Below are 24,605 nucleotides of genomic sequence, written 5' to 3' on the forward strand. Positions count from 1 at the left end.
GTCGTTCACCATGGTGTGCAATGTGCGTGTGCAAGGGAAGATCTGTAGATGTCTTGACAGGAGAGCATCTCGCCTCAACGCTCTCGTTGTTCCGTAGCAGTGTCACCGTATGTGGGATGTCTCTGTCTATGGCAATATAAGGTCCGGTCGGGGAACATGACCGATGAGTAAACAATAGGCATATGTGCAACAATTGAGTAATAGCGGGGCGGGGGTGAGAAACCTGTCATGTTATCAGTGTTGTGTGCGATGAGAGGTCTGTTAGCGAGCCCATGGGGGAAAGGGAGGGGGAGGGCAGCGAGTGGTCAATAGAAGCAGGGCGGACAGCAAGAGTGATCAAGGGGGGGAGCGAGCGCACGGGTATGGGCACAGCGTGGTGCATCCGCGGTCACAGTGGGCGAGCGTGAGGTTAAAGTGTTGGTCATGGCTTGGGTGTGGTGGCAGCCAAACAGGAAAAAGGTGGGGGAGGGGCAAAGGGGGGGGTCGGAGGGGAGGAGAGAGGAGGGGGTGGCGAGGGTCATAGAGTTCCGGCTCGTCACATTCCCATACTGCGGCAGCTAGTCGTGTTGATTCAGTGCGCCTCACTTTCCTGGCAAGCTCGCTGAAAGGAAGTAAGGAAAGTGTCCCAAGCCTGTGCTATAGGGAATTTCCGGAGGCCTGCCGTTTCCTCCCGGCAGAGCAGTGCACTCTCTGCCCGTGCCCAATTAATGAAGGATGTGTGCCAGTGTCGGATGTGTGGGGGGGTGGTAGCCTTCCAGTGTTTGGTGAGTAGGTGTTTGGCTGTTATAAGTCCCATGTCCCAGAACCGTGTCAGCACTTTGTTCAGCTTCGTGTGTTTGTATAGCCCTAGTATACAGGCTTCCCACGTGTGTGGCACACGTTCGCCGGTGCAGTGTGCAAGTGTAGCTGTAACGTTTTCCCAATACGATTGGATATTGGGGCAATGCCAGAGCATGTGTAAAAGATCCGCTCCCACCAGGGAGCAGCGCTCGCAGGCTGCGTCCGTGAGGGAGAAGTATCTATTGATTTTGTCGGGTGAGAGAAGCCTGGTGCAGAATATACAGCTGCATAAATTTAAAACGGGGGTTGTGTGGAACATTGGTCGGTCCCTGCAATATCCTCTCCCACTCCTTGTCTGTCCACTCTCTGCCTCTGTCAGCCGTCCATCTCGTCCTCAATTGCGCGAGTGAAGGTTGCGTGTGTGCCAAGAGGGCTTGCGCCAGCCAATGTATAACATGAGAGCCGTTGCCCATGACATGCAGATATTGCATGAATTGGTGCATCGGCGGTTCCTCCGTGACGTCGCCCCAGGGGGCTGTCAGCTTGCGCATTATACACCTAGTATAATTAATTGCTAGGCTGACAAACCATCTGTGTTTTGGTCACTTGTATTTTATAAAGAAAGATTTTGAAAAAATGTTTATGGCAGCAACAAGGATTCACATCACATTTACAAAGGTTCACAGGTGCATTGAAAAAACCATAAAGAATACATTAAATCAAAAACATACACATATAACAATTGTGTTAACATAAATAACGACAACTATAGAATGTCTCAAAAAATATTTTTCTTTGTAGAGGCACCAATCCTGAATGCAATTAAACAAGCGGTCAACTAGGATAACACACTAGCCTACTTGTTATGACCACCACTAGATACACATAAAGCGGTTCAACATATGATGCACAACATAGGAAGACACAAAACTATGCAACAGTGTAGAGTTGTGTATGGGTTATATTCCTATTGTGCCCTAACAATTCAGTATCTGGGTGGAACAGGACGCCGACGCGTTTCGAACCCGTTGAGTAGTTCTAAGGGTTCTCCTCAGGACAAGGATTGGGGAGGTCTGAACGCTAGAACAAAGGCATATACTATCCAGAGACCCCCTTATTATGAATGAGATGATGAACAAGAAATATGAATATAATAAAATTGTCAGCGATAGAGCAGGCATGTGGCTAAAGAACCAAAGCAACTTCAGGCTATGTGAATCCAACAAAGCAGGAAAGAGCCTTGCTTCTTACCTGAAATTTAAACTACAACAAACGGCAATTAAGAGTTAACTGATCAGTTTGGGGCGTCCCATTCTGACCCCTCTAAAATTGCTGACATCTTCAGGAATTTTTACAACACCCTGTATAGTAAGAACAGAGAACTTGAAAAATAAAAAATAGGAGTATTTAAATGCTTGCACACTTCCCTCACTCTCAGTACACGACCAATCAGAACTTAACCTTCCCATTTCCGCTCAGGAAATTGAAACCGCACTTAAAACCCTCAAAGCCGGTAAAGCCCCTGGGCCAGACGGGTTTAGCGCCTTGTTTTACAAAAGCTTCTCTCCAACATTATCTGGACTCCTTCAAGACATATTTGGGGAATTTTTTAGTAACGGCCGAGTTAATGGCAACCCAGCTGAGGCTATCATAACGGTTATACCAAAAGAAGGTAAAGACCAGTCATCCCCGAAAAATTATAGGCCAATCTCCCTAATTAACCTAGATTGTAAAATCTACGCTATGATACTCGCTAAAAGAATTCAGAAATTCCTGCCCAAACTCATTCATCCTTCGCAGGTTGGCTTCCTAAAAAACACTGTCCAGCGACAACACCCGTATTCTTGCACACATATAGATAAGGCAAATTTAACCGACTCCCCGACCGTAGCAGTCACCTGGGACGCCGAAAAGGCCTTTGACAAGGTTGACTGGACTTACCTGGAAGCTGCCCTAAACAAATTCAAATTAGAAGATGACTTTATCCGAATGCTGATGGCCCTATACTCCTGCCCCTTGGCTAGGGTAAGAGCGGGCAGATGCCTCTCCTCCTCATTCAATCTAGAACAGGGCACAAGACAGGGCTGTCCCCTCTCCCCCTCCCTTTTCTTACTAGCTATCGAACCCTTCCTCCACCGCCAAAGAAACAATGTTCAGATCAAAGGGGTTGATTTTGGAGGGTACTCAGTTAAGATAACGGCCTACGCGGACGATGTCTTAATTGTATCTGAGGAAGCAGAGACAGCTATTGCTATTCCAGCTTTTATGTCCTCGATAGCGGACTTCGCCTCCGTGTCCGGCTACAAATTAAACAAGGACAAAACAGAAGTTAAGCTATTAAATAATATCGGTGACAAAAACATTATGGGTAGTTCAGGTCTACTTTGGCAGCCCAAAAGCGTTAAGTACCTTGGTCTGGAGTTTGAGAGGGATCTAGTCAGTACCCTTAAAACAAACGAGCTTGCCCTTCATAAAAAGATCTCCTCCCTGTTGGACGGCTGGTCCCCAAAATTCCTATCTTGGTGGGGCAGAGCAGAAACGCTGAAGATGATAACCCCTCTGGTAAATTATCTGATCAGCATGTTGCCTATGATATCAAACGAATGCTTTTTTTTATAGCAGGGCAAGAAACAGAGTATTTCCTTATACAAACTCCAGTTACCTAAAGAAAAAGGGGGTATAGGGCTGCCGAATTTCAGGAATTATCAGACCGCTTACCTATGTAAACAGGGAGCCAATTGGCTCCTTCCTCACTCGGTTTACACTTCTGTTTGGGTGAACATAGAGAGAGCGATCATCAACAATATGCCTCTCTCTGCTATATTGACAACGGATACTTCTGCTTTCCCCCATTCTAGATGCATCCTACTCAACACTAAGAGGGTCCTGCTATGCCTAGAGAAGATCCATAAAGTCAAAACCAAAATACACAAATCCAACCTGGCCTCCTTATGGCATAACCTGATCCTAAAAATAGATGGCAAGTCCCTCTATTGGGAACATTGGTCAAAAAGCGGGATTCATTCAATTAAAGATTTATACATGGGCTCTTCGCCATTGCCTTTCTCCAATCTACAGTCCCAGTTCAACCTTAAACCTATGGACTTTTACAGATTCCTTCAACTCCAATCACTAATCTCGGCCCGATCCATCTCTCCTTCCGATCCGACACTAACCAGTAGGCTCTCCCCTTTGATACAAAATGGTCACACAGTCGCCAAGATATAAAAACTCCTCTCCCCAAACTCACAAAAAGCGCACAGGAAATGCGAAACATCCTGGGAAAGAGAGGAAAACTCTACAAACATATCATTTGACTGGGAAAAGATAAACCTGACTCCTTTCCTCAGCAAAGTCTCGCCTACACTTTCTCAAACAAAACTAATGATTATAGACCTAACGTATTGGACTCCCGAGAAACTCTTTAAACTCATTGATAGTCCCACTTGCTGGAATTACCGACTTCAAGTTGGTGACTTGGCGCACATGCTTTTTTATTGCCCACTATTACATTCTTACTGGGATAAAATCTTTAATTGCATTCAAAGGACCTTTCGCTACCGCCCACCTAAGGAGTTTGTTTATGTCTCATTAGGGGCTATAGATCCTTATCTTGGTAAAGTAGAAGATCGGCATGTAATGGATCTCATGCTCACACTAGGGTGCAAAGTTATACTAAGTGGAAGAATTCAAATGAAGTCTCCTTTAAATTATGGAAAGAGTGGCAGTTTTCACTAAGAGGAGCTGACAACAAAGCACTCCACACATCACCATGGCGTAAATCGCACAGCAAACTTTGGGGCTCTCTTGATCCCTTAGAACTTTGCTACGACCACCCATTACCTATCAACTAATAATGAGCATATAATGCCTCGGAATTGGTTGCTGGCAAATCCACCTTAGACATAGACTGACTCAGCTGTCACTGGCACAATATCCATCAAAAGGCTAGGTCATTTGTGATCTTTTTATTTAGTGTCCTTATTCTTTCTCCCTTCTTGTTTTATAGATTGTTGCACTAACTGTCGCACAACATGGGCTTACTCCCAAAGCCTTGTTCCAAACTGATGTGCATTATGTATTAATGATGTGTACTTAGCTCTCCTTCATTTTTGTATTGTTTTCCCTTGTATGTTTTTTCAATAAAAATTATTTGAACTTAAAGTCACACAAGGGGGTCAAGGTATGCTGCTGAGTTGTCGGAAGGCTGAAGTACTTCAGTTGAGCCCCTTCGAACTCTGTGCGCATCAAGAGAACGTGGCTGATCTGATGACGGTGTGCACTGCTGTTTGAGGGAATAGGCTGCTTAAAAGATCTTATGATAAAACTTCATATTGAGGAGTAGATTCAGCTGTTGACTTTACCACACAGAAGGGTGGCATTCCATCTTCGGCTGAACTTAAAGGATGAACTAGCCAAACCTGAACAGGGGGGCATTATTGAGAAGGTGGCTAGCCCGACTCCCTGGGTATCTCGGATTGTAGTGTCCCGCAAAGCAGCCAGGAGAGGTCCGAATCTGATTGGATATGCACCTACCTAACCTCGCCATCAAGCGGGAAAGGCACCTCGCCCTGACAGATGATACTGTGGTTGAGGTTAGTGGGTCACAATGGTTTTCAAAGATGAATCTACGTGTAGACTATCAGCTGATGCTCGATCCTGCCTCTCGTGCGATCACCATGTTTTCCACCCATGTGGGACTGAGGAGATATAAACGTTTAGGGTTTGGAATCTCCAGTGCTGCTTAGGTTTTTCAGGACACAATGAGGGGGTTCATTTCCAGTCTAGGCAGTGTCTTCAATGTCAGTGATGACATTTTGGTACATGCCCCCACCCTGGATGATCTTTGTTCGTACCTAAAAGCGGTTATTCAACGTTTAACGGAGAATCTACTTACCCTGCATAAGGAAAGTGTGAATTTCATAAGAAGGTCATATCGTTTTTTTGACCATCGTTTTTCACAAGATGGTGTCACCGGATCCCCTGAAAGTCCAGGATATACAAACAGCATTTTCCCCCATCAATGTGACTGGTGTAAGGAGCTTTATGGGGATGGTAAATTGCTGTGGCCATGTCCTTCGCAACCTAACTGATCTTACTGCTCCATTGAGAGAACTAACTAAATCCAATGTTACCTAAATTTGCGGTCCGGAGCAGGAAAGCGCATTTCATGCCCCTAAGCAAGCCCTGCTGCAAATAAGACATTGGTGTATTTTGATCCGGCTAAGGAATCTGAGTTTTCCGTGGATGCCAGGCCCATCGGATTGGGGGGGCAGTGCTTTCTCACCAGCAAGCTAGTGGGGAATGGACCCCAGTTGCATATGCCAGTCGAGCGTTAACAGCGACTGAACAGAGGTGCTCTTATTTTGAAAAGGAGGCCATAGCTGTGCACTGGGGGTGCCGCCATTTTCATTTATACCTATATGGCAAGCCATTTATTATGCACACTGATCACAAACCCCCTCCTTCCTTTGTTCATAGGATACTCCTCTAAACCCCCCACAAATCGAGAAATGGATTCTTCAGTTACAGGACTGTTTCACTGTGGTCTTTTGTCCAGGAACACAAAACCCGGCTGACTATCTCTCGAAGCACTTCTGAACAGCCACTCAGAGCAAGGAGTCGGATGCAGAGGAAACTGAGCAATATGTGCGCCTGGTGGTGAAGCGGTCTAGACCCCTTCCTGTTATTTTTGGATAAGATTCTGCAGGCCACAAAGTGCTTCCAACTTTGTCTTTCTGCTGTGAGAACTGGGAAATGGGACGTCTTACAGGACAAAACAATATATCGCACTGAAGACGCAAGGTCTACACTGGTGTCCCGTCACTATGTGAGGGTTGAGTTGATCAGATCTCCGGAAGGGTGTTTGATGAGAGGTCCATGGTTGGTGATTCCTGAATGTTTGCAGCAAAGGGTGATGGATTTGGCCCATTTAGCTCATCAGGAGTTTGTCAAAACAAAAACCAGATTAACCCCTTCTATGCTCATGACCGAATGGTTCCTATCATGAGCACAAGTTCTAGTGTGCTCCTGACGGAACCATTCCGTCATGAGCACATGCTCAGGAAATCCCTTTGCTGCAGACAGCAGAGGGGTTTCCCTTTTTTTTTGTTTTTGCGGTGGAGGTGGGGAAGAGCTTCCCAACCTCCCCAGGCCGATTTTTGTATTTCATTGAATGACGTTCGCGCACATGGCGTGCAATCGTCATTACAATGAAACAAACTTAGTTTCAGTTTCTCAGTGTCTGTGCTTGTGGGGCTATCTCAACCCCAGAGCACCGAAAAAGATGGGAGAGGTATCGTTGGAAAGGGAAGAATCACCCCTTTCCAATGGTACTCTTCCCTAGTGGATCCCTGCTTGGGGATCACAACAGGAGGGTGATTTCCACCGCCCCCAAGCAGGGATCCACCCACTAGCACCAGGGAGGGGGGAATCGGGCCCTTTGGCAAGGGCCTCTGCTCCCCTCATTTTCTTTTGGGCATAAGTTTTTCTGCCCCCCCCCCTGAGCCAATGCCCCCACCCCATAGAGAAATATCAGTCTTTCTGCCCCCCCCGCCCCCTCGGGGTCAGACTGGGCAGTTGCCCCCAAGCAGAAAGCCCACTAGACACCAAGGATTATTTTTTAAAGTTGGGGTGGGGGCTGCCCAAAAGGGGAATGGCAATGCCCCCTACCGAGAAATGTCAGTTTTTCTGCCCGCCGGGGGGGCAGAAAGACTAGCCGGCACGGTGATTCAAGCCCACTAGACACCAAGGATTATTTTTTAAAGTTGGGGTGGGGGCTGCCCAAAAGGGGAATGGCAATGCCCCCTACCGAGAAATGTCAGTTTTTCTGCCCGCCGGGGGGGCAGAAAGACTAGCCGGCACGGTGATTCCACCCAAACATGTAGAACAAAAAAATTTAAGCTAAATTTGAGGTTTGCAGGGCATTCTGGGTTGGAAAATGTTGGGGGATCCACACAAGACAAACCTTCTTGGTCTCCCCCAGGTGTCTACTTTTCAGAAATGTGTGGGTTTGTTAGTTTTCCAAGATGGCCGCCGAGCCCGGGGCCAAAAACCCAGGTGACCCCTCTTGCAAAACCAGGTTGTTTTGTGATAGGTCATTTTGATGTCTCCTCAATACGTTTTGGGACCTTGCCTGTCGCGGGTACTTGACCCACCCATGCGAGTGATTTATCCTTTTTGTTCGGGAGACCTCGGAACGCTGGGTGGTAGGAAATGTGTGGATCCATGTAGATTCCAGAACTTTCCACACAGAAATTTGAGAAGTGATTTTCTTCAGCTAAATTTGAGGTTTGCAGGGCATTCTGGGTAGGAAAATGTTAGGGGGCCCACGCAAGCCATACCTCCCTGGACTCCCCTGGGTATCTAATTTTCAGAAATGTGTGGGTTTGGGAGGTTTCACTAGATGGCTGCTGACTCTGGACCAAAAACTCAGATGCCCCCTATGTATCCGAAAATGACCTTGTTTTGCAAGGGGGGGGGGGGTTCCCATGAGTTTTTGGCCCTGGGCCCTGCATACCTCCAATTTAGTGGAAAAAAACAATCTTCTCCCGAGTAAAATGATACCTCCTTTGTGTGGGTGGGGCAAGGGCCTGTGGCTGGGAAGAGCCCAAAACATAGGGAATAAGGGTATTGCACCGAGAATTCGAAGCACTACATTTTTTTAGAAATACATCTTTAGCCATTTCTGCATTGAACACCCACACAAGTGAGGTATCATTTTACTCTGGACAATAAGGAGAATGATGTGGGGTAGGACATTTGTGCCGCCATGGTGATTCCCTACAAAAACATGGTAAATGTGTTTTTTTTCAGCTAAACTTGTGGTTTGCAGGGGATCCTGGGTAGGGATCTGTTGGAGGATCCATGCAAGCCATACCTCATTGGACTCCCCAGGGTGTCTAGTTTTCAGATGTGTGGGTTTGGTAGGTTTTCTTAGATAGCGGCGAGCCCGGGGCCAAAACCCCAGGTGCGCCCACCCCCAAAAAACAGGTAGTTTGTTATAGGTAATTTTGAAGTCTCAACAGTAAGATTTGGGCCATTTCCTATCGAGGGCACTAGGCCTACCCACACAAGTGAGGTACCATTTTTCTCGGGAGACTTTGGGAAACACTGGTGGGTAGAAATTTGTGGATCCACGCAGATTCCAGAACTTTCCCACACCGAAATGGGAGAAAAGTGATATTTTTTTTCCAGCAAAATTTGACGTTTGCAGGGGATTCTGGGTAGGAGAATGTTGGCGGACCCATGCAAGCCATACCTTTCTGGACTTCCCCAGATGTCTAGTTTCCAGAAATGTGTGGGTTTAGTGGGTTTCCTTCGATGGCCGCTGAGCCCCGGGCCAAAAACTCCTGGGACCCCCCCCTTGCAAAACCAGGTTTGTTTGTGATTGGTAATTTTGATGTCGCCTCCATAGGTTTTGGGCCCTTGCCTGTCACGGGTACTTGACCCACCCACCCAAATAAGGTACCATTTTTCTCGGAAGACTTTGGGAAACTCGTAGGTGGAATTTTGTGGATTCACGCAGATTCCAGAACTTTCCACCATAGAATTGAGGAAAATGTTTTTTTATTTTTAGGTTTGCAAGGGATTCTGGGTAACAGAACCTGGTAAGAGCCAGTCCAGTCACCCCATCCTGGATTCCCCTGGGTGACTAGTTTTCAAAAATGTATAGTTTTACTAGGTTTCTGTAGGTGTCGGCAGAGCTAGGGTTCAAAAACTACAGCTAGGCAATTTGCAAACAAAGGGTAATTTTTCATTGTGAAAATGTGGTGTGTAGACGTTGCGTTTTGAGCAGTTTGCTGTTGTGGGCACTAGGCCTACCCACACAAGTGAGGTACCATTTTTATTGAGAGACTTAGGGTAACACAGATTTGTGTAGCAGGTGTCAATACCTATTGACTTTCGATGCATTTCTGCCTCCAAATTAAAGACTGTGTAAAAAAAAGTCATTTTGAAAAATTACCTATAATTCTCATGCTGATATGGGTATTCCCAATTTCGGAAATGTGCAAAGATCTACTGTTTCTAATCTCTACATTTTGTTCCCATTTCAGAAATACATAGGTCTTTTTCATACCGATTTTTCCATGTATAAATTTCCCCAGAATAATTGCTATATACCCGGTACATAATAAAAAATGATTGCAAGTCACTGCTCAGTTATTGGCTCTGTGTTCGTTGGGTTCTTTGTGAACCTACAAGTCCTATACATCCCTACAACCGGAAAGGTCCAGTGGATGTAACTGGGTATTGCTTTCAAACAGCTGTCCTAATTAGAAGAATTTACAGGTGAAAACGTTGACACGCATGGCTGTTTTTTTCAACTAATTTTCATTTTTTCCTATATTAAACGGTTAGTTTATATAAAAAAACTTGAAAGATCTACACAAATGACCCGTTGCTGAATTTATAATGTTGACTACTTTTCTAAAATGTATGTAATTCCAGGATCCATTATTGCTTTCATACCCATTTCTACCATTAACTGGAAAGAGTTTGAAAGCACAAAAAATAGCCTATTTTTGCTATGTCCCAGAAAAATGCCAAAACTGTGTAAAATATTTTGGTTTTCTGACCAGTCTGCTTATCCCTGAAAGCTGGGAAGATTGTACCCCTTTTTTTATAACATTTGCAGGGGGAAAAACCCACTCATCTGTAGCCCTTTTTTTCCTCCCCAAAAAAAGAAGAATTTTGCTGTATTTTGGCTCATTTCTGGGTCTACTACAGGGGAATCCACAAACCCTGGGTACCTTTAGAATCCCCATGATGTTGGAAAAAAGGACGCAAATTTGGCTTGGATATCTTGTGGTCGAAATTACAGGGGCCTAAGTGCGAACTTCCACAAATGGCCAAAACCAGCTTAGCACGGGGCGTAAGGGGAAGGCCTAGCAGCGAAGGGGTTAGGGTGCAAGGTGTGGTTTCCTGGTCTGGATGCTTTGGTGGACCACACTGTGGAGGTGACGCCATTTGTCAAGCAGTTGGGCCTGCTGATCCACCAGCACCTATCCTTACAGAAGCAATTCCATTGTTTCCCTGCAAGCGCAGATTTAAGTAGTCTCCCAGATTGGCGTCATATGTTGTTGGTCATCGACTATTTCTCCAAGTATCCTGAGATTGAATTTATGGAATCCACCATGGCCAGCCAGACTATTCCTCTATTTGAGAAGATTATGGCTACCCATGGATTGTTTAAAGAACTTCCTACTGATAATGGCCCTCCTTTACCAAGCCAGGAATTTGCTGAGTACCTAAAGTCTAGAGGAATCGGTCACCAGAAAATCACTTCCCTTTGGGCTCAGGCCAATGGAGAGGCGCGACCATTTGAATAAAGTGGCTCTGAAATCACATGAGCGGTAAGAAGAGTATCCAGCGAGACTGGTCTTGCTTAATTACATAATCCAGCGTACGTTTACAGTCGGGAGCGGTGAACATAACAAATTACAGCGATATTCCTCCTTATTAAGTCCATACAAAAAGAAAAAAAAAAAACACTTCACCAAAGTTGAATGTATTCATTTTCAAGGCCTAAATGTTTAGGTAGTACCTTTGTCACTTCACGTGTTTCTCTCTCTCTCTACCTTTAGTTACCCTTTGTGAGTACTTTATGTCAAGATCTCTCCCAGAGGTGCCTCTAAGCTATAACTACATCCTCGAGTAACTGTTTCTCTTGCCTCGCCTTACAAACTTGAACACTTAATTGGGCAAATGCTTGCCGCGGTCTGGGAAAGCATCTTACTGTGCGACAGTCTTGGGCTGGTTGCTTTCCTGCAAAAACTGATGGTGTTCACTGCTCGGCCCAGCCTTGCAACTCGGCTGAGGTATTAAAATTTAGTATCTCAAAGAGTGCCAGGAAATTCAGGGTGAGGTAATGTAGGAGAGTAGGGTCTGCAATCCTATGATCACCCAGATTTTTTGCTTTTTGCTGCACTGGTTTACGACTTTCCCTGGCTGTGGGCCTGCTAATCAGACCCACAGCCTAGCTGTTCTCTCTATCCAAATTGTACTCAGGTACTGAATTGGCACTGGGCCCTCTCCAAGTCCCTGTACCCAGGGCTGAGGTGTACCCAGAAGTCTCCCAGGGGCTGAAGCATGTATTGTGCCACCCCTGGGCTGACTAACTAAACTGACACAACTGGCTGCACGACAGCTGGGGCAAGGTGGTGTAATCACCCCTTTGCTTTAGATATAGTATACCTATATCTAACCCTAAAATGGACACACAGATCTCCTATCAGTCACTCCTATGGCAGGCCTTAACAATCCTGAAGGCAGAGTGCTTGGAATCGTGTGAGATGGTGCTCTGGCATGAGCTGAGCCTGTCTGCGGCTTTCGGGATCCATCCCTTAGCCGTTTCCATGATATCGCATACCATATACTCTTAAGTGCATTATAATCCTCGCGGTTATATGCCAACTCTGGTATCGCTTTATCAAAACATGTCGAGTAAGGTGTCATACGAATTGGAATACTAACCCCTCGCCAATTCTGGCGACGGGGTTAGCATTCCACCCTTCTAGAGGGACACGGCATGTATGTAACCTGTAACCCCGGTTAAAGTCAGACAGAGCCTTAGCATCCACAAAATGGATGCTGCCACCGAGACACAAGTCTGCCCTCCTGCTGCTGGGAGTCCTCCCAGAGCAGGAGGCAAGGACAAAGGGTTTCCTGCCAGGGGCGGTGCCAGCACAGTCCCAGACAGGGTTTTGTGTATTCCAGGTAGGCAGGGCTACAGAGGAAGGTGACTGCAAGTGGCACCCCGGTGCTCACTGTGCATAGGCCGGCTGAAACCAGTTCCAGGGGCACTCCAGCCCCTGGCCTGGGGAAAGCCCGCCAAAGGAGAGGGGTGTAACCACCCCCCTCCTGGTCCCACCCATAGGGCAGGACTTAGTCGCGTGCCAGCCCCCTTTTCCCAGATAAAGGTAGGAACTGGCCCCCTTCCAAATTAGATCATCTTTGGAATCAAGACACGACTTTCTACGAAAGGACATCAAGATTTCTTCTTCAAGATTCTCCCTTGTGACTAAGGAGTAGTCACCCTGCATCCGCAGGCACCACCTTAAGAACACTGCGGTCTGCTGCAAGTCCTTCCTCCGGAATCCGACTGCCCAGCTCGACAAGACCCGGCTTCCCTGGCACCTCCGACCTCTACTCACCTCTACAGCCAAGCTGAGAACCGTGAGTGCGACGAGACCTCAAGGGACCGACTATTGCCAAGACTGCACGACTTCTTCACAGCAAGCCCGCCGGGTAATCTACTGGCGAGTGCTTTGGGGTCCGAGAAGCCCCGACCCTGAGCAGCTCCAGCACCGAAGATCAGCCCCCCAGCATCTCCACGATCGGCGTGGGGCCCTTCTGCTTTTTGCTGCTCACCGCGTTGTTTGGCTACTAGCCCGCTGGCTTGTGGCCTTCTGAACGACGCCCGACGACATCACTGCTGCTGGTCTGGTTGCTCCAGACTGGTTCTTGCTCCCTTCCAGAAGAGGAGCACCCCGGACCCTCCTGGTCCACTCAAGACGCCATTTTGAGTCCACCGCGTGGGCTTGAATTAGCCAAGGCTTTGTTGCCCAATCCTGGGTCCTTTGACGCCGACAGCTTCATCCATCGTGGGACAGCTCGCCCCTCCATCCTGGTCGCCGACAACGCCTCCTGGTCCGTGAGATCTGCAGAGCACAGCGTCGCCCACTCACCTAGTCGAGGTGACTACCCTCCGGTGCCCTCCTGGTGCCCCTGACTACTGGCTAGTAGTCACGAACTTGGTCCCCTCTGCTTTCAGGTGTCATCCATCTTCAAGATCCAGGCTTGGATCACTTCGAACTCTCTTCACTGGTCGCCTGCCAGCATCTTTTCTTCCAGGCTCCTGGTTCGTCTACGAGGATTCCCGACGTCTTTTGAGACCTATGCAGCTGCAGCCCCTGGGCTAGGTAACTTCGGCATTTCGGTGCCCCAGCATAGCCTCACTATCCAAGGGTCAGGATCCACTGTCGTTTTCTTCCTACCAGGTCGGGTTCGCCCGTGAACACTAATTTTAACTTTACTAGCTATCATAGACTTTGTCCCGCATCCCGCGTGAGAGTGCACACTCTGCACCCAAGTCCCCTGGGCCTCCTAGAAGTAATCTAACGATTCTATAGTCCTAGCGATTCCAAAGCCTATTAGTACTGTACTTACCTGCTAGTAGTTTTGCATTCCACTTTTAGAGTATATGGTTTTCCGTGCCCCTCGGGCATTTGTATATACTGTGCTAACTTAAGTATTTTTATAAGAGTTTTGTTGTGTGCTTAGCTCCCTGTCTCATAAAGAGCCAGGGTAGTCTTGTTATAAATAAATACACTGTTTATTTTCATAACAACTTGTGTGGTGTCCTTTCACTGGGTGTTCAAGGGGTAATGTGAAGGTAAAACAGCTGGCTTAACACGCCCTCTAGAGTCTTAGCCTTAGACTGCTCGTATCCATGCTACTAGGATAGCTGGTCTATAAGGTTGACTTACAACCAATCATCAATAAGGGTTGTTTGGACTGATACATAGTGATCACTAGAATAGTGAGCACTGCATATCAGGCCAACTTCTCACAGGTAAAAAAAAATCTGCAGGTGACTTTGGAAAATGTCAAAAAATAAACTGTACTGCACAGTTGGACTGCCTCCTGCCCACACAATGCCGGTGTGCTATTTTCCATTGCCTTAACTTTTATTTCCATCTCCCCTGCTCTGACTTTCCCCATGTACCTGCTGCCTCTTTACTTGATCCCATCATGACCTAGTCTTGTTTGGCGCTTGCCAACTCATTTACCCTCTCACTTTCCAGCCTCACCAGTTCTTCCCCGTTTCCAGGTGTTTATTTTTCCCATTTAAAGTCCTGCGTACAGTTAAAGGGGCTGAGGGATCACGCTCGCGCTTTCACTGCAATACTTCTCCCTATGCGCGTGCTTGCGTACTTCTCGCCCAGCTTTGTGTACCTCCCTAAAGGAACGCGACATGGCCGCGGCCATTTCGTAGTGCAGCCTTTTCGATAAATAGGACAGACGCGTGAGCAAAGTTAATTGTTAGAAGAATGTAAATTAATTTAAGCGAACATTGGACTTTAAAGTAGTACAGCAAACGTCGGCTTGTACCCATTTCTTTGTTAATTTACAGGTTTTAATTAATTTGACTCACCACAGGCTATAAAAAAAGATCCTTATTTTTTAATGTACTTGCATCGTGTATGTTATTTTTATCCAGTGACTTAAGCGATAGTTTTATTTCAAAGGCGGTCAAACTTCTCTGCAATAGAATGGGGCTGTAAGTTGAGCAAGCGAAGTAAGTGTTTGATCTTCTGTTCCATGAACCTGTTGGCCATTTCGAAATGGCGTATTTTCCTGTAGAATGTGAGTTGTAACTAGACAACTACATTACACGAATCTAGATTTATGGACGTATATAAGCACGAAACTAGAAGGGGGCACCGCTACGAGCATATCAAAGCTGACACTATTCTGCAAATACAGCTTTACTAGCTAGCTTGCCATTATGAAGTACTATATAGTTATATGTAATATTCCTATCCAGGGATCTAAACGTATCTAATAATGGACTAACGTTTTTTGTCATGAGAAATCAAAGGATTCGGGGACTCTTAAAGATGGCCGCTATGTCGCACGGCACTTCCCTGCCGTACCTCCTCTTCGCCGTGGTCGGGAGCGAGGCGATCGCACAGCTCACTGTCGCGCGCTTGGGTGTGCTGGTTGCACGCGCCCCCTCACGCACCGGCCCATAGCCCCTTGTAACTCTCCACCCCTCCCCCAACAGCCCGTGAGTACGTCTGCCCCCCTGTCCCAAGGTTCCGGAGGAGGGTGGCCTCCCGGACCCACATCAACTCGGCACCCCTGCTCGTCCCCCTCGGCGGACACCCTCTTCTCCCTCCTGCGCCCCCACCCCGGAGCCAATATTCCGGAGAAGAAGCGCCCCCCCGTGGAGCGGAGCGCGGCCCCGGATATGGAGGCGGGAGGAGGGCCCGGTGAGTCCCGGGGGGAAGAGGGACCTCCGGCCGGTGAGTGACCCAGAGAACGTTTGGAGGGGGCCACCAGAGGCCATGGGGCACTGACTCGAGGAATTGGGGCCTCAGAGGTCGTGGGGGGGGCCAACAGACATGGCTATTGCGTGTGTAATTCTGACTGAAGTGGGTGGGGGAATAGCGTGTGTATTTAGGTATACCTAGGAAGGGAATCCTGGGATCTAGACTAATGCTTCTCGATGGGGTCGGGCCCCGGATGAATTGTACGTATTTAGGCATGATTGAGATAGTCACGCAAGGCAGTTAACGGAGCTAGGTTTCTGGACGGGGTTTGGGGATGGGAGACCTAAGGACAACACTAAAGGGGTACGGATTTGTGAATGGGAGGGCAGATGTGGTGTCAGGAGTTGTGCACAGAACCCGTTCACTTCGTTGTTGCGGCTTGGTGGTCTGTACCTTCCTTTGGCGGTGTCTGTGCACCCACTTAGTTGGTCGTGGTGGTGTGTGCCTCCCCTCGGCGTCCTGATGGAGTGAAGTGCATGTCTCACTTGAGTTGGGTCATGTAAGTGTGCACTCCTGTCCTTGCGTTGTGGTGCCGTGCATGCCTCTCCCGGTGTGGATCACAGTATTGTGCGTGCCTCCCCTTGGTTTGGGTGGCATGGTCTCCTCACCTGCAAGCCTCTCCTTGGCTTTTGATAGAGCCTGATGGCATGCATTCCCTTTATTAATTCCACTTTATCATATCCCTACGCCTGTTCAAAAAGTGGAGGGATCCCCTCTCACTTCACGACTCCAGCCCCTCAGCAGCTAATGGTACATGAAAGATAGCGGTGATAAGCAGTTCGAAGTTGAAATCTATGTTCTTGTTGGAAACTTGGAAATATTACTCCCCATAAACTCGTGTACATCTGTTGCCCTCCCACCTTTTGATATTCGTTTTTAGCCTTATTTACAAAGGTCTCTGGCAGGCTTGCGCTAACTCCGAGTATTGATTATAAAGTGACACCTGCGCTTCCTTTCAGTACCTGGTGCTGAAGATCAAATCCAGTACCTATTCTTCAACCTGAATTCGTTTTTTCACCCTATGTGCAAATGCTTGGAATGCAATGCATGCAGTAGTATTTACTTGTCAACATTTTTTTAATTTGTCATCTTTTTTCACCGGTATCATTTTAAGGAATTACTCCTTTATGGACAATCATTTGCAATGCAATTGGTCTCGCGTTTGGGACCTTATTAGTATTTAGCCATGCAGCACATTATACTGGGCACTGCAACATCTACTGTTCTTTAACATGAAATTCTTCCCAAAGTTGAGCATTGCACAAAGCAACAGATTTAAGGGGAGAATGAAGAAGGTATTATATTCGTTCACCTGTTCAAAGTGTCGAGGGTCACCGATGATGGAAAGTATCAGATTGGGAAAGCTGATAGTGTGCGTGAGAGCTTTAGCAAGAGTGTGTCTGTAGGGTGAAACTGTGTGTGAGAAGGGAGAGGTGTGTGAAAGCATGTGCAAGAGAAATGTGAGTATAAATTGGGTGCGTGCGTTTGAGAGAAGTGTGCATGAGAATGTTTGATAACTTCAAAAGCAGTTCATATATAGGTCTGTTTGGGAAAGTAGTTTCTGAGAGTGAGTGTGTGAGAGGGCGTGAGGTGAGATTGATAGCCGTGCAGAAACAAGACTTTGAGCTATTGGCATTGTAAATGAAAATGCCTTTATGCACCATTTGAAGATTTTCAAAACACATAAAACACACACTGTGTACTTCTAGTCCTTGTTTACAAGAAGCAAGGCTGGCAGTAAAAGAGGGTCAATTTTTGGCAGCCTTTCATTTTATAAGCAACAACTAGAAGTATAAAGTGCGTGTTTACGCGTCGTTTGCAGGTTTTTAAAATATATAAAATAAAAAGCATTGGCATTTACACTGCCAGTAGCTCCAGTGCTCGCAAATGCGAGAGCTATTGCATAGCAAATGCTTATTGTTGGAAGTACTAAAGTGATTTTTGGTGTAACTCTGTACTGTGCTTCGTCCAGAGCTTCTACCCTGCTACCTTTACATTAGTAGCATTAACAAGGTCGGTGAACATAAGAGGTACATTCATGTTGCTTACTAATTTTGTAGAAGGTTCAGTATACATTTACAGAAATTGTTTTGATATAAAATATGGCCAACAATAAAAATGTCTGTTATAAAGTTTAAATTAGTTAACTCATTTTAGAATATTTCCAAAAACATTCCACAAAGGAAAGTAAAATGAAAACTTACATTAATAAAGTACCCCTTACTGTATATTTCTTTTTTTTAATTTTTTATAAAAGATCTGTTTTATTGAAAGAAGCAACAGAAAACATTACAAAAAACAAATACAATAAGTAGCAGTTGTCAAGATGGTCAAAGTCGCACCGCATAAAAATACATTTAAATACAATCGGTGTAATGGGTCAAGGACATCATCAAAGATTCTTGGTCACATACATACATTAAAATTTTACAGCGTCTCATTGTCAACATCAAGTGGGGGAGTGTCGCCAAAGGAGGAACACAGAAAACCTCGAAGTTTTGTTCCTGGGGCCCCATATCTTAGTCCTTTTGCCTGGGCATCCCCTGCTCTCGTACACCACTCTCTCCGCCTGCAATCACCAGCCCATTTGGGCCGACCAGTCATCGTATTCAGGCCCAACTCCTCCCCTCCATGTTCTGGCGATATTACTCTTTGCCACCATACAGCCCAACAAGACCCATACTTGTTCAGTACGGTGGAAGAGGTGTGGCGCCGCGGCCAGGGCGACTGACGCTGGAATCTGGGGACCACGGTTCGATCCCCGGCTCCGGCGGCAGGTTAGCCCAGCACCATGTGACTCTGGGCAATAGCTCGCTTAATCTTCCCGACGGCCCCCCAGCGCCTAGAGACCCTTACGGGTGATTGTGCGCTTTACAAATGTGGACTTTACTTTACTTTTTACCTGACAGATCAGTGACTTCCCAAATGTTCAATAGACAGTTGAGGGTAGGCCTCAATATATTTGTGACCTATTCGGGACATGGTGGACACAATCCTACTCCAATACCGTTGATGGACAGGACATTCCCACCACTGGTGTAGGAAGGTACTAGTGGAACCACAACCTCTGGCATAGCTGGGAATCAAGGAGCCCCATTTTAACAAGCACCAAACTAGTATAATAGGCCCTGTGAAGTATCTTAAGCTGTATTCGCTTGAAACTGGATCGGATAGCCACTTCCCTGGGCGAGGCCAGGGCCTCCCTCCAATCCTCATCAGGTATTTCCCCCACGTCATCACACCATTTTGCACTTAGTTTGTCGTGAGTTCCCGGTAAAAAGTGTCTTACGATGGGTCAGGGAGATGGCTTTGTCCGGGAGAATAGTCTTGGAGTCTATTCTCCAGAGGCAAAGAGACTGGTGGATCGGAACCCCTGGGTATTGCATTATATAATGCACTTGCCTCAAGATATTGAAACGTTTCCCCCTCATGCAGTCGGTACTGTGTTGTAGCTCACCAAACAGAACCACTTCGCCCACAGGTCCCCAACCGTGGAGAGTCCAATCAGATCCCACTTATCAAACTCTGGTTGCCTAGCGAGCATACCCAACTGGTTCAACTCTAGCAGCAGAGTAACCTGCATAATTTTACCCTTCCCACCCAATGCAGCAGTTGCCATATGCCAGACCGAGACTGTAGTAGAAGTCTGAGTATAATTGGGCATAGGTCTAGTCCCTCCATACAATGCCCTTAAGTGATTGCCCACAGCCATATTGTGCCTGTCCATCCTGTATCGTGATAGGTTGATGTGCCCAGTAATTGAGGACCACTAACTGTGAGGCCCAGTAATATGATCTAATGGCAGGTAAAGCGATACCTCTGTCGTATCAGCTTTTTGTAAGTTTGAAGAGAGCGATTCAGGGTGTGCCGCTATTGCTTAGTAGAGTGCAGACCTCTGAGTCAGCTGCCTGGAAGTATTGAGGCGGGACGTGATATGGCGTATTCTGTAGGGCAGTGTTTTCCAAACTGCTCCGTGGACACCCAGGGGTCCGTGAGACATTCCCAGGGGGTCCGCAGGACTAGAGTGCCTGTCCTCCTAGTGAAAAATGAAACGCCCATGCGTCCTCACAGCACACAAGAGCTGTGAATGTTGGCGCAGGGGCAGCGAGACCACAACAATACAATCGGGAAGTGGGGGCAGCGAGTGGGCAGTCAGGGGGGCGGGGCCGCAGGGGGCACAGCGGCTGGGGAAATGAGCGGAACAGAAGGCAAAAGGGGCACAAAAACAAGGAAAATACGAGTGGCACAGAAGGCAGAATGGTACAAAAAAAACGAGGGGAAGTGGAACCGGGCAGAAGGGCACAAACGAGGGGAAGTGGAACAGAGGGCAGAAAGGCACAAAAAACGAGTGGAACATAGGGCAGAAGGGTACAAAACAAGCATTTGCAATGCAATAGGTCTCGCATTAGGGAAGTGTGAGGTATTGGTATTGTAAATGACAATGTTTTTAATGTGTTGGCTTTGAAAATATATAATGCGAGTCCTATTGGCTATGGCAATGCTTATTGGTAGCAAGCAAGGACAGTGCTGTTGTGGTGCGGAGTGATAAAGTGGTTGGGCATTAGAGTGATAAGGTGGTGCCCCTGAGTGATGAGATGGTGCCCCTGAGTAATGAGGTGGTGCCCCAGCACAGAGACTGAAGCTAAGAACACGCAGGGTTGAGTGCTACGAAGCGCTTTCAGTTTATCAAAGCACAGAATGATGGAGCCGGGAAAAAGCAATGGTAACAGGAAAACACAGAGTGCCTAATGATGGAGGCAGCGAGGGCTGGGGCTTGGACAGCAATCTGGTATGGGGTCGAGAAGGCACTGAATGGGTGAACACAAACACCCAGGGCCAAGGAAGGAAGATGCAAGCACACGGGAGAGCAGGCGGAGACCAGAGGCCAAGGAGTAGCAAGCAAAACAAGCTCTCGGCATTGCTGGGGCGAGGGCATGCCTTTAAAGTCTGATTTGGGGGGGGAGCGGCAGCCTTTTGAAGTCTGATGCGAGGCACAGACAAATGGTGGTGTGGGACGTGGCTGGTGTTGTGCGTGCGCATAGATCACATGAATTGTATCTAATCTGCTGTTTTGGTAGACTATTATTTTTCCCTTCCTATAATCTCGCCGGAGCAATGCGCTTGCGCATTGTTAGGCGAGACCTAAAAACGAGTGGAACAGAGGGCAGAAGGGCACAAAAAACGAGTGGAACAGAGGGCAGAAAGGCACAAAAACGAGTGGCACAAAGGGCAGACGGGCACAAAAACGAGTGGCACAAAGGGCAGATGGGCACAAAAAATTGAATGGCACAGAGGCAAAATACAGAAATATAGGGGCAGCTAAGAACAGAAGGCAGAACGGGCAGAGAGGCACAGGGGTAGCGAGGGAAACAGAAGGGAAAACCGGGCAGAGACGCGGGCCAGCGAGGGGTACAGAAGGAAAGACCGGGCAGAGAGAGCACGGGAACAGCGAGGGGAACAGAAGGAAGAAAAATGTGCACGGACCACGTACAGGCAGCGGGGAAAGACAGACAACAGCAGTCGGACACAACAATGAAAATACAGGCAATACAATAAAATAAAACGTTGAAAGGCACATGTGTATAGGTTACCATTACTTGGCAGGCAGGTAAAAATAGACGGCAGCATGAAAATCCTACTGCTGATCCTGGCTCCATCTGATTGCTTACTTTCCACAAGCCCTTGGGTACCACTAAATAATGCACTGCTGTATGCATACATGTCCATGTCAATAGACCCAATTCAGGCTGTCTCCCTCTTGAAATTGCCTCTGCTTCAAAAGGCGTTTTTAAAAAGAAATTTAAATTGTACAAATTACTTGGGGGTTCCCGGCTTCCAGTAGTGTTTCAGTGGGGGTCCTAGGGAGTCTAAAGTTTGGGAACCACTGCTGTAGGGCATAGAGGAAACTGGAAAGCGCTATTTTATAAAGGGCAGCTCTACCAAAGAGAGTAAGGGGCAGTGTTTTCTAACCCACTGTATATTTTTATCGAACACTCCTGTCTTTCATTTGTAATCAAAACACTTTTGTGCTCGAATGCCAGGGGGAGGGGACAGAGGTCCAGTTGAGGTCGACAAAAATCTGCCCATACTGAGACTTTGTTAGAAAAGTAGAAGGACTGGGCATGCAAAAGTGTTGTCTTTCCCTTGGTATTCTACATCGTCCCCAAGCTGTTGCTGGAGAAGTCCAAGCTGCCGCTTAGCTTGCAGAACCGTATGGTTTAGTTGAAATAAAATGAGACAAAGTTTAATCCTCCACCCATGCCACTAGGAACTAATGTGCGGGTCATCCGAGCACTCCCAAAGTGCACCTAGGAGTTTCAAGTTTTCAATCGAGTACAACAGTAGACTTTCAACTGACCTGCCCGCTGCTGGCTTCTCTGGAGGCACAGAGCAGAGACATCCTATGAAGACATACAGTGTCAGGAAGTGGTTCGGCAGCGCCGCTGCTGTTTAAGATGGACCGCTCTAGATTGCATGGAAGCCTGTGTGTGGCTGCTGCGTAAATAAAAGGTATGTGTGGCTGGTTTAGTAAAACGAGAGGGCGAAGTTTAATCTCCTCCCAAGCCTCTTGGAACTAATGTGCGTGCAATCCAAGAACACCCAAAGTGCGCCAAAGATCCCAACTATTCATTCGAGTAAAACTGTTACGTTTCAACTGACCTGCTTGCCGCTGGCTCCTCTGGAGGCACGGAGCAGAGACATCCTTGAAGACTTGCAGTGACAGGAAGTGGATCGGTAGCGCTGCTGCTGATGGTTTTTTGGAGCTGGACTGCTCGAGATTGCATGGAAGCATGTACGTGGCTGTGTAAATAAAATGCATGTGCATGGCTGCGGGTAAAGTAGCAGCCATGTCAAACATTTGGCCCAGTGTACATACAATCATTTGCAACGCAATAGATCTCACATTTAAGAAAGTTTAAGCTATTGCGTTTTATTTGTTTTAAAAACTGAAACCTAAATAAAACGCCTCTCAGACCCATCTTCCGTGCTGCCGAGCAACAAGGGAGAGTACGAGAAAAACACACTGACTGTTGTCAAAGCTGCGCACGTCGTCCTGCCTGCAGTAGGAAAACCAGCCATTGCAATGCAATAGGTCTCGCATTTGCAAGAGTTTGAGCTATTGGCATTTTAAATGATGCTTTTTATTTGTGTTTACAAAATCCGCACGTGGTAAATCTGCGAGCGGCAGGGCAGGTAATGGGCTGCAACTAAGGAAGTTAAGTCCACTTCTTCACTACCGCATGGTTAGCCGAGGAAGCCAATCCATACAAATTGTGGTGTTGGATTCAGGAACGCCAATCGGACGCTCATATAGGCGCTCAGATGCCCACACACCTAACTTTAGGTACCATAGGATATAGGGTGTCGTCTTCAATTCCTATTTTTTAATTTTTATTTTCACATTTCGGTCCTGAAGAAGTGCATTGGGATCCATTAGGGACCAATGCTTAGCGTGAAACATGTCAACCTGAATCTCCCCTTCACTCACAGATAAGAGCAGAAGGATAATACTCGCTCCTCCACATTTGTTTAAAAGAGGTTCTCCTTGTACTTTAATCTTACCACCCTGAATACAATTCTGTTTCTGGATAGCGCAGGGTAATTTGAACTTATTCACTTTTTAGACCCACACAAGCACAACTGCGGCGTCTCTCCTAAAAGATCTCCGACAAAGAGCCCTCTCGCAGGGCCTGTGGGGGACGGCAGCACACCCCCACGAGGAGCACACGCCTGATGAAGCATGACAACCGCATGGGTGTGTGAAGGCACTTTTTCTAAAAGGAGAAATTCCCCCACCTTCATCGATATCCAACCATAACCACAAATGAGACGACACTCTTGATACTCTGTAGCTCATTGCTTATTTGGGATCCACTTTTTGTATCCCTCTGCTTTAAACTCCTTAACTTCAACTCTAACATAAACTGCATCGCTAACACAGTATTGCAAGGGATTGAACCATTAGGCATGGAACAAGACCTCCAAACTGTTTAGTTCTTAGATTTGTGAAAGCTTGATTATGTAAAGTGTCTTTGGCTGCATTCTTAAAGTGACACCCCCACCCCAACTAAAGTCTGCCTTGCATGCTGTGTCGTATCTTACACCAGGAGACATGTGAATAACAAGGGAGTTAAAAAAAAAGACCTTCATTTTTTCAAAGGGTTTTTAAAAACCTTTGAACTGAGACCAGACCAAACAAGCATTGAAAATGCAATAGGTCTCGCAGCATTAGAGTTAGTGCTTTTAGAATTGTTTATGGGTTTTTTTTGTAAATCTTTAGCATTTTTGTTTCCTGTAGCCAATGCTAAAGAATTTCAAAAAAAAAAAGCCATAAACATTTTTAAAAGCTCTGAAATGCAGTCTGAAATGCTGGATATATATTCAGTACAGATACACTATATTGTTAATGAAGACATAGGATATAATATGTTGTACTGTATACACACAATTAGATGGGAACGTGCTGTGTGTGTCAGCGATTGAATGTGGAGGTGATGGTGGATGTGGTGGTGGATGTGGTGGTGGATTCGGTGGATGTGGTGGTGGTGGATGTGGTGGTGGTGGATGTGGTGGTGGATGTGGTGGTGGATGTGGTGGTGGATGTGGTGGTGGATGTGGATGTGGTGGGATGTGGTGGTGGATGTGGTGGTGGTGGATGTGGTGGTGGATGTGGTGGTGGATGCGGAGGTGGAGGATGTGGTGGATGTGGTGGTGGTGGATGCGGTGGATGTGGTGGTGGATGTGGTGGATATGGTGGTGGATGTG

At 46.9% G+C, this 24,605-nt stretch overlaps 1 protein-coding gene across 4 annotated transcripts in view; it reads left to right on the forward strand.

Moving 5' to 3' along the window:
- The window catches only part of AGO4 (argonaute RISC component 4), a 601,932-nt gene that overhangs the window by 22,005 nt on the left and 555,322 nt on the right, over positions 1-24,605 (forward strand). Inside the window, exon 1 of one of the 4 annotated variants that reach the window (XM_078681161.1) lies at positions 15,487-15,812. The exons of 2 other annotated variants lie outside the window; for them this stretch is intronic. In XM_078681161.1, the coding sequence (XP_078537287.1) occupies positions 15,758-15,812 (55 nt within the window). In that variant the 5' untranslated portion in view covers positions 15,487-15,757. Of the gene's footprint in view, positions 1-15,486; positions 15,813-24,605 lie in introns of those variants that run through there. One more of the 4 variants, XM_078681163.1, reaches the window with a different exon arrangement.

Source organism: Lissotriton helveticus, chromosome 3_1 (genome assembly GCF_964261635.1).
Source record: "Lissotriton helveticus chromosome 3_1, aLisHel1.1, whole genome shotgun sequence".
Classification (NCBI taxonomy): Eukaryota; Metazoa; Chordata; class Amphibia; order Caudata; family Salamandridae; genus Lissotriton; species Lissotriton helveticus.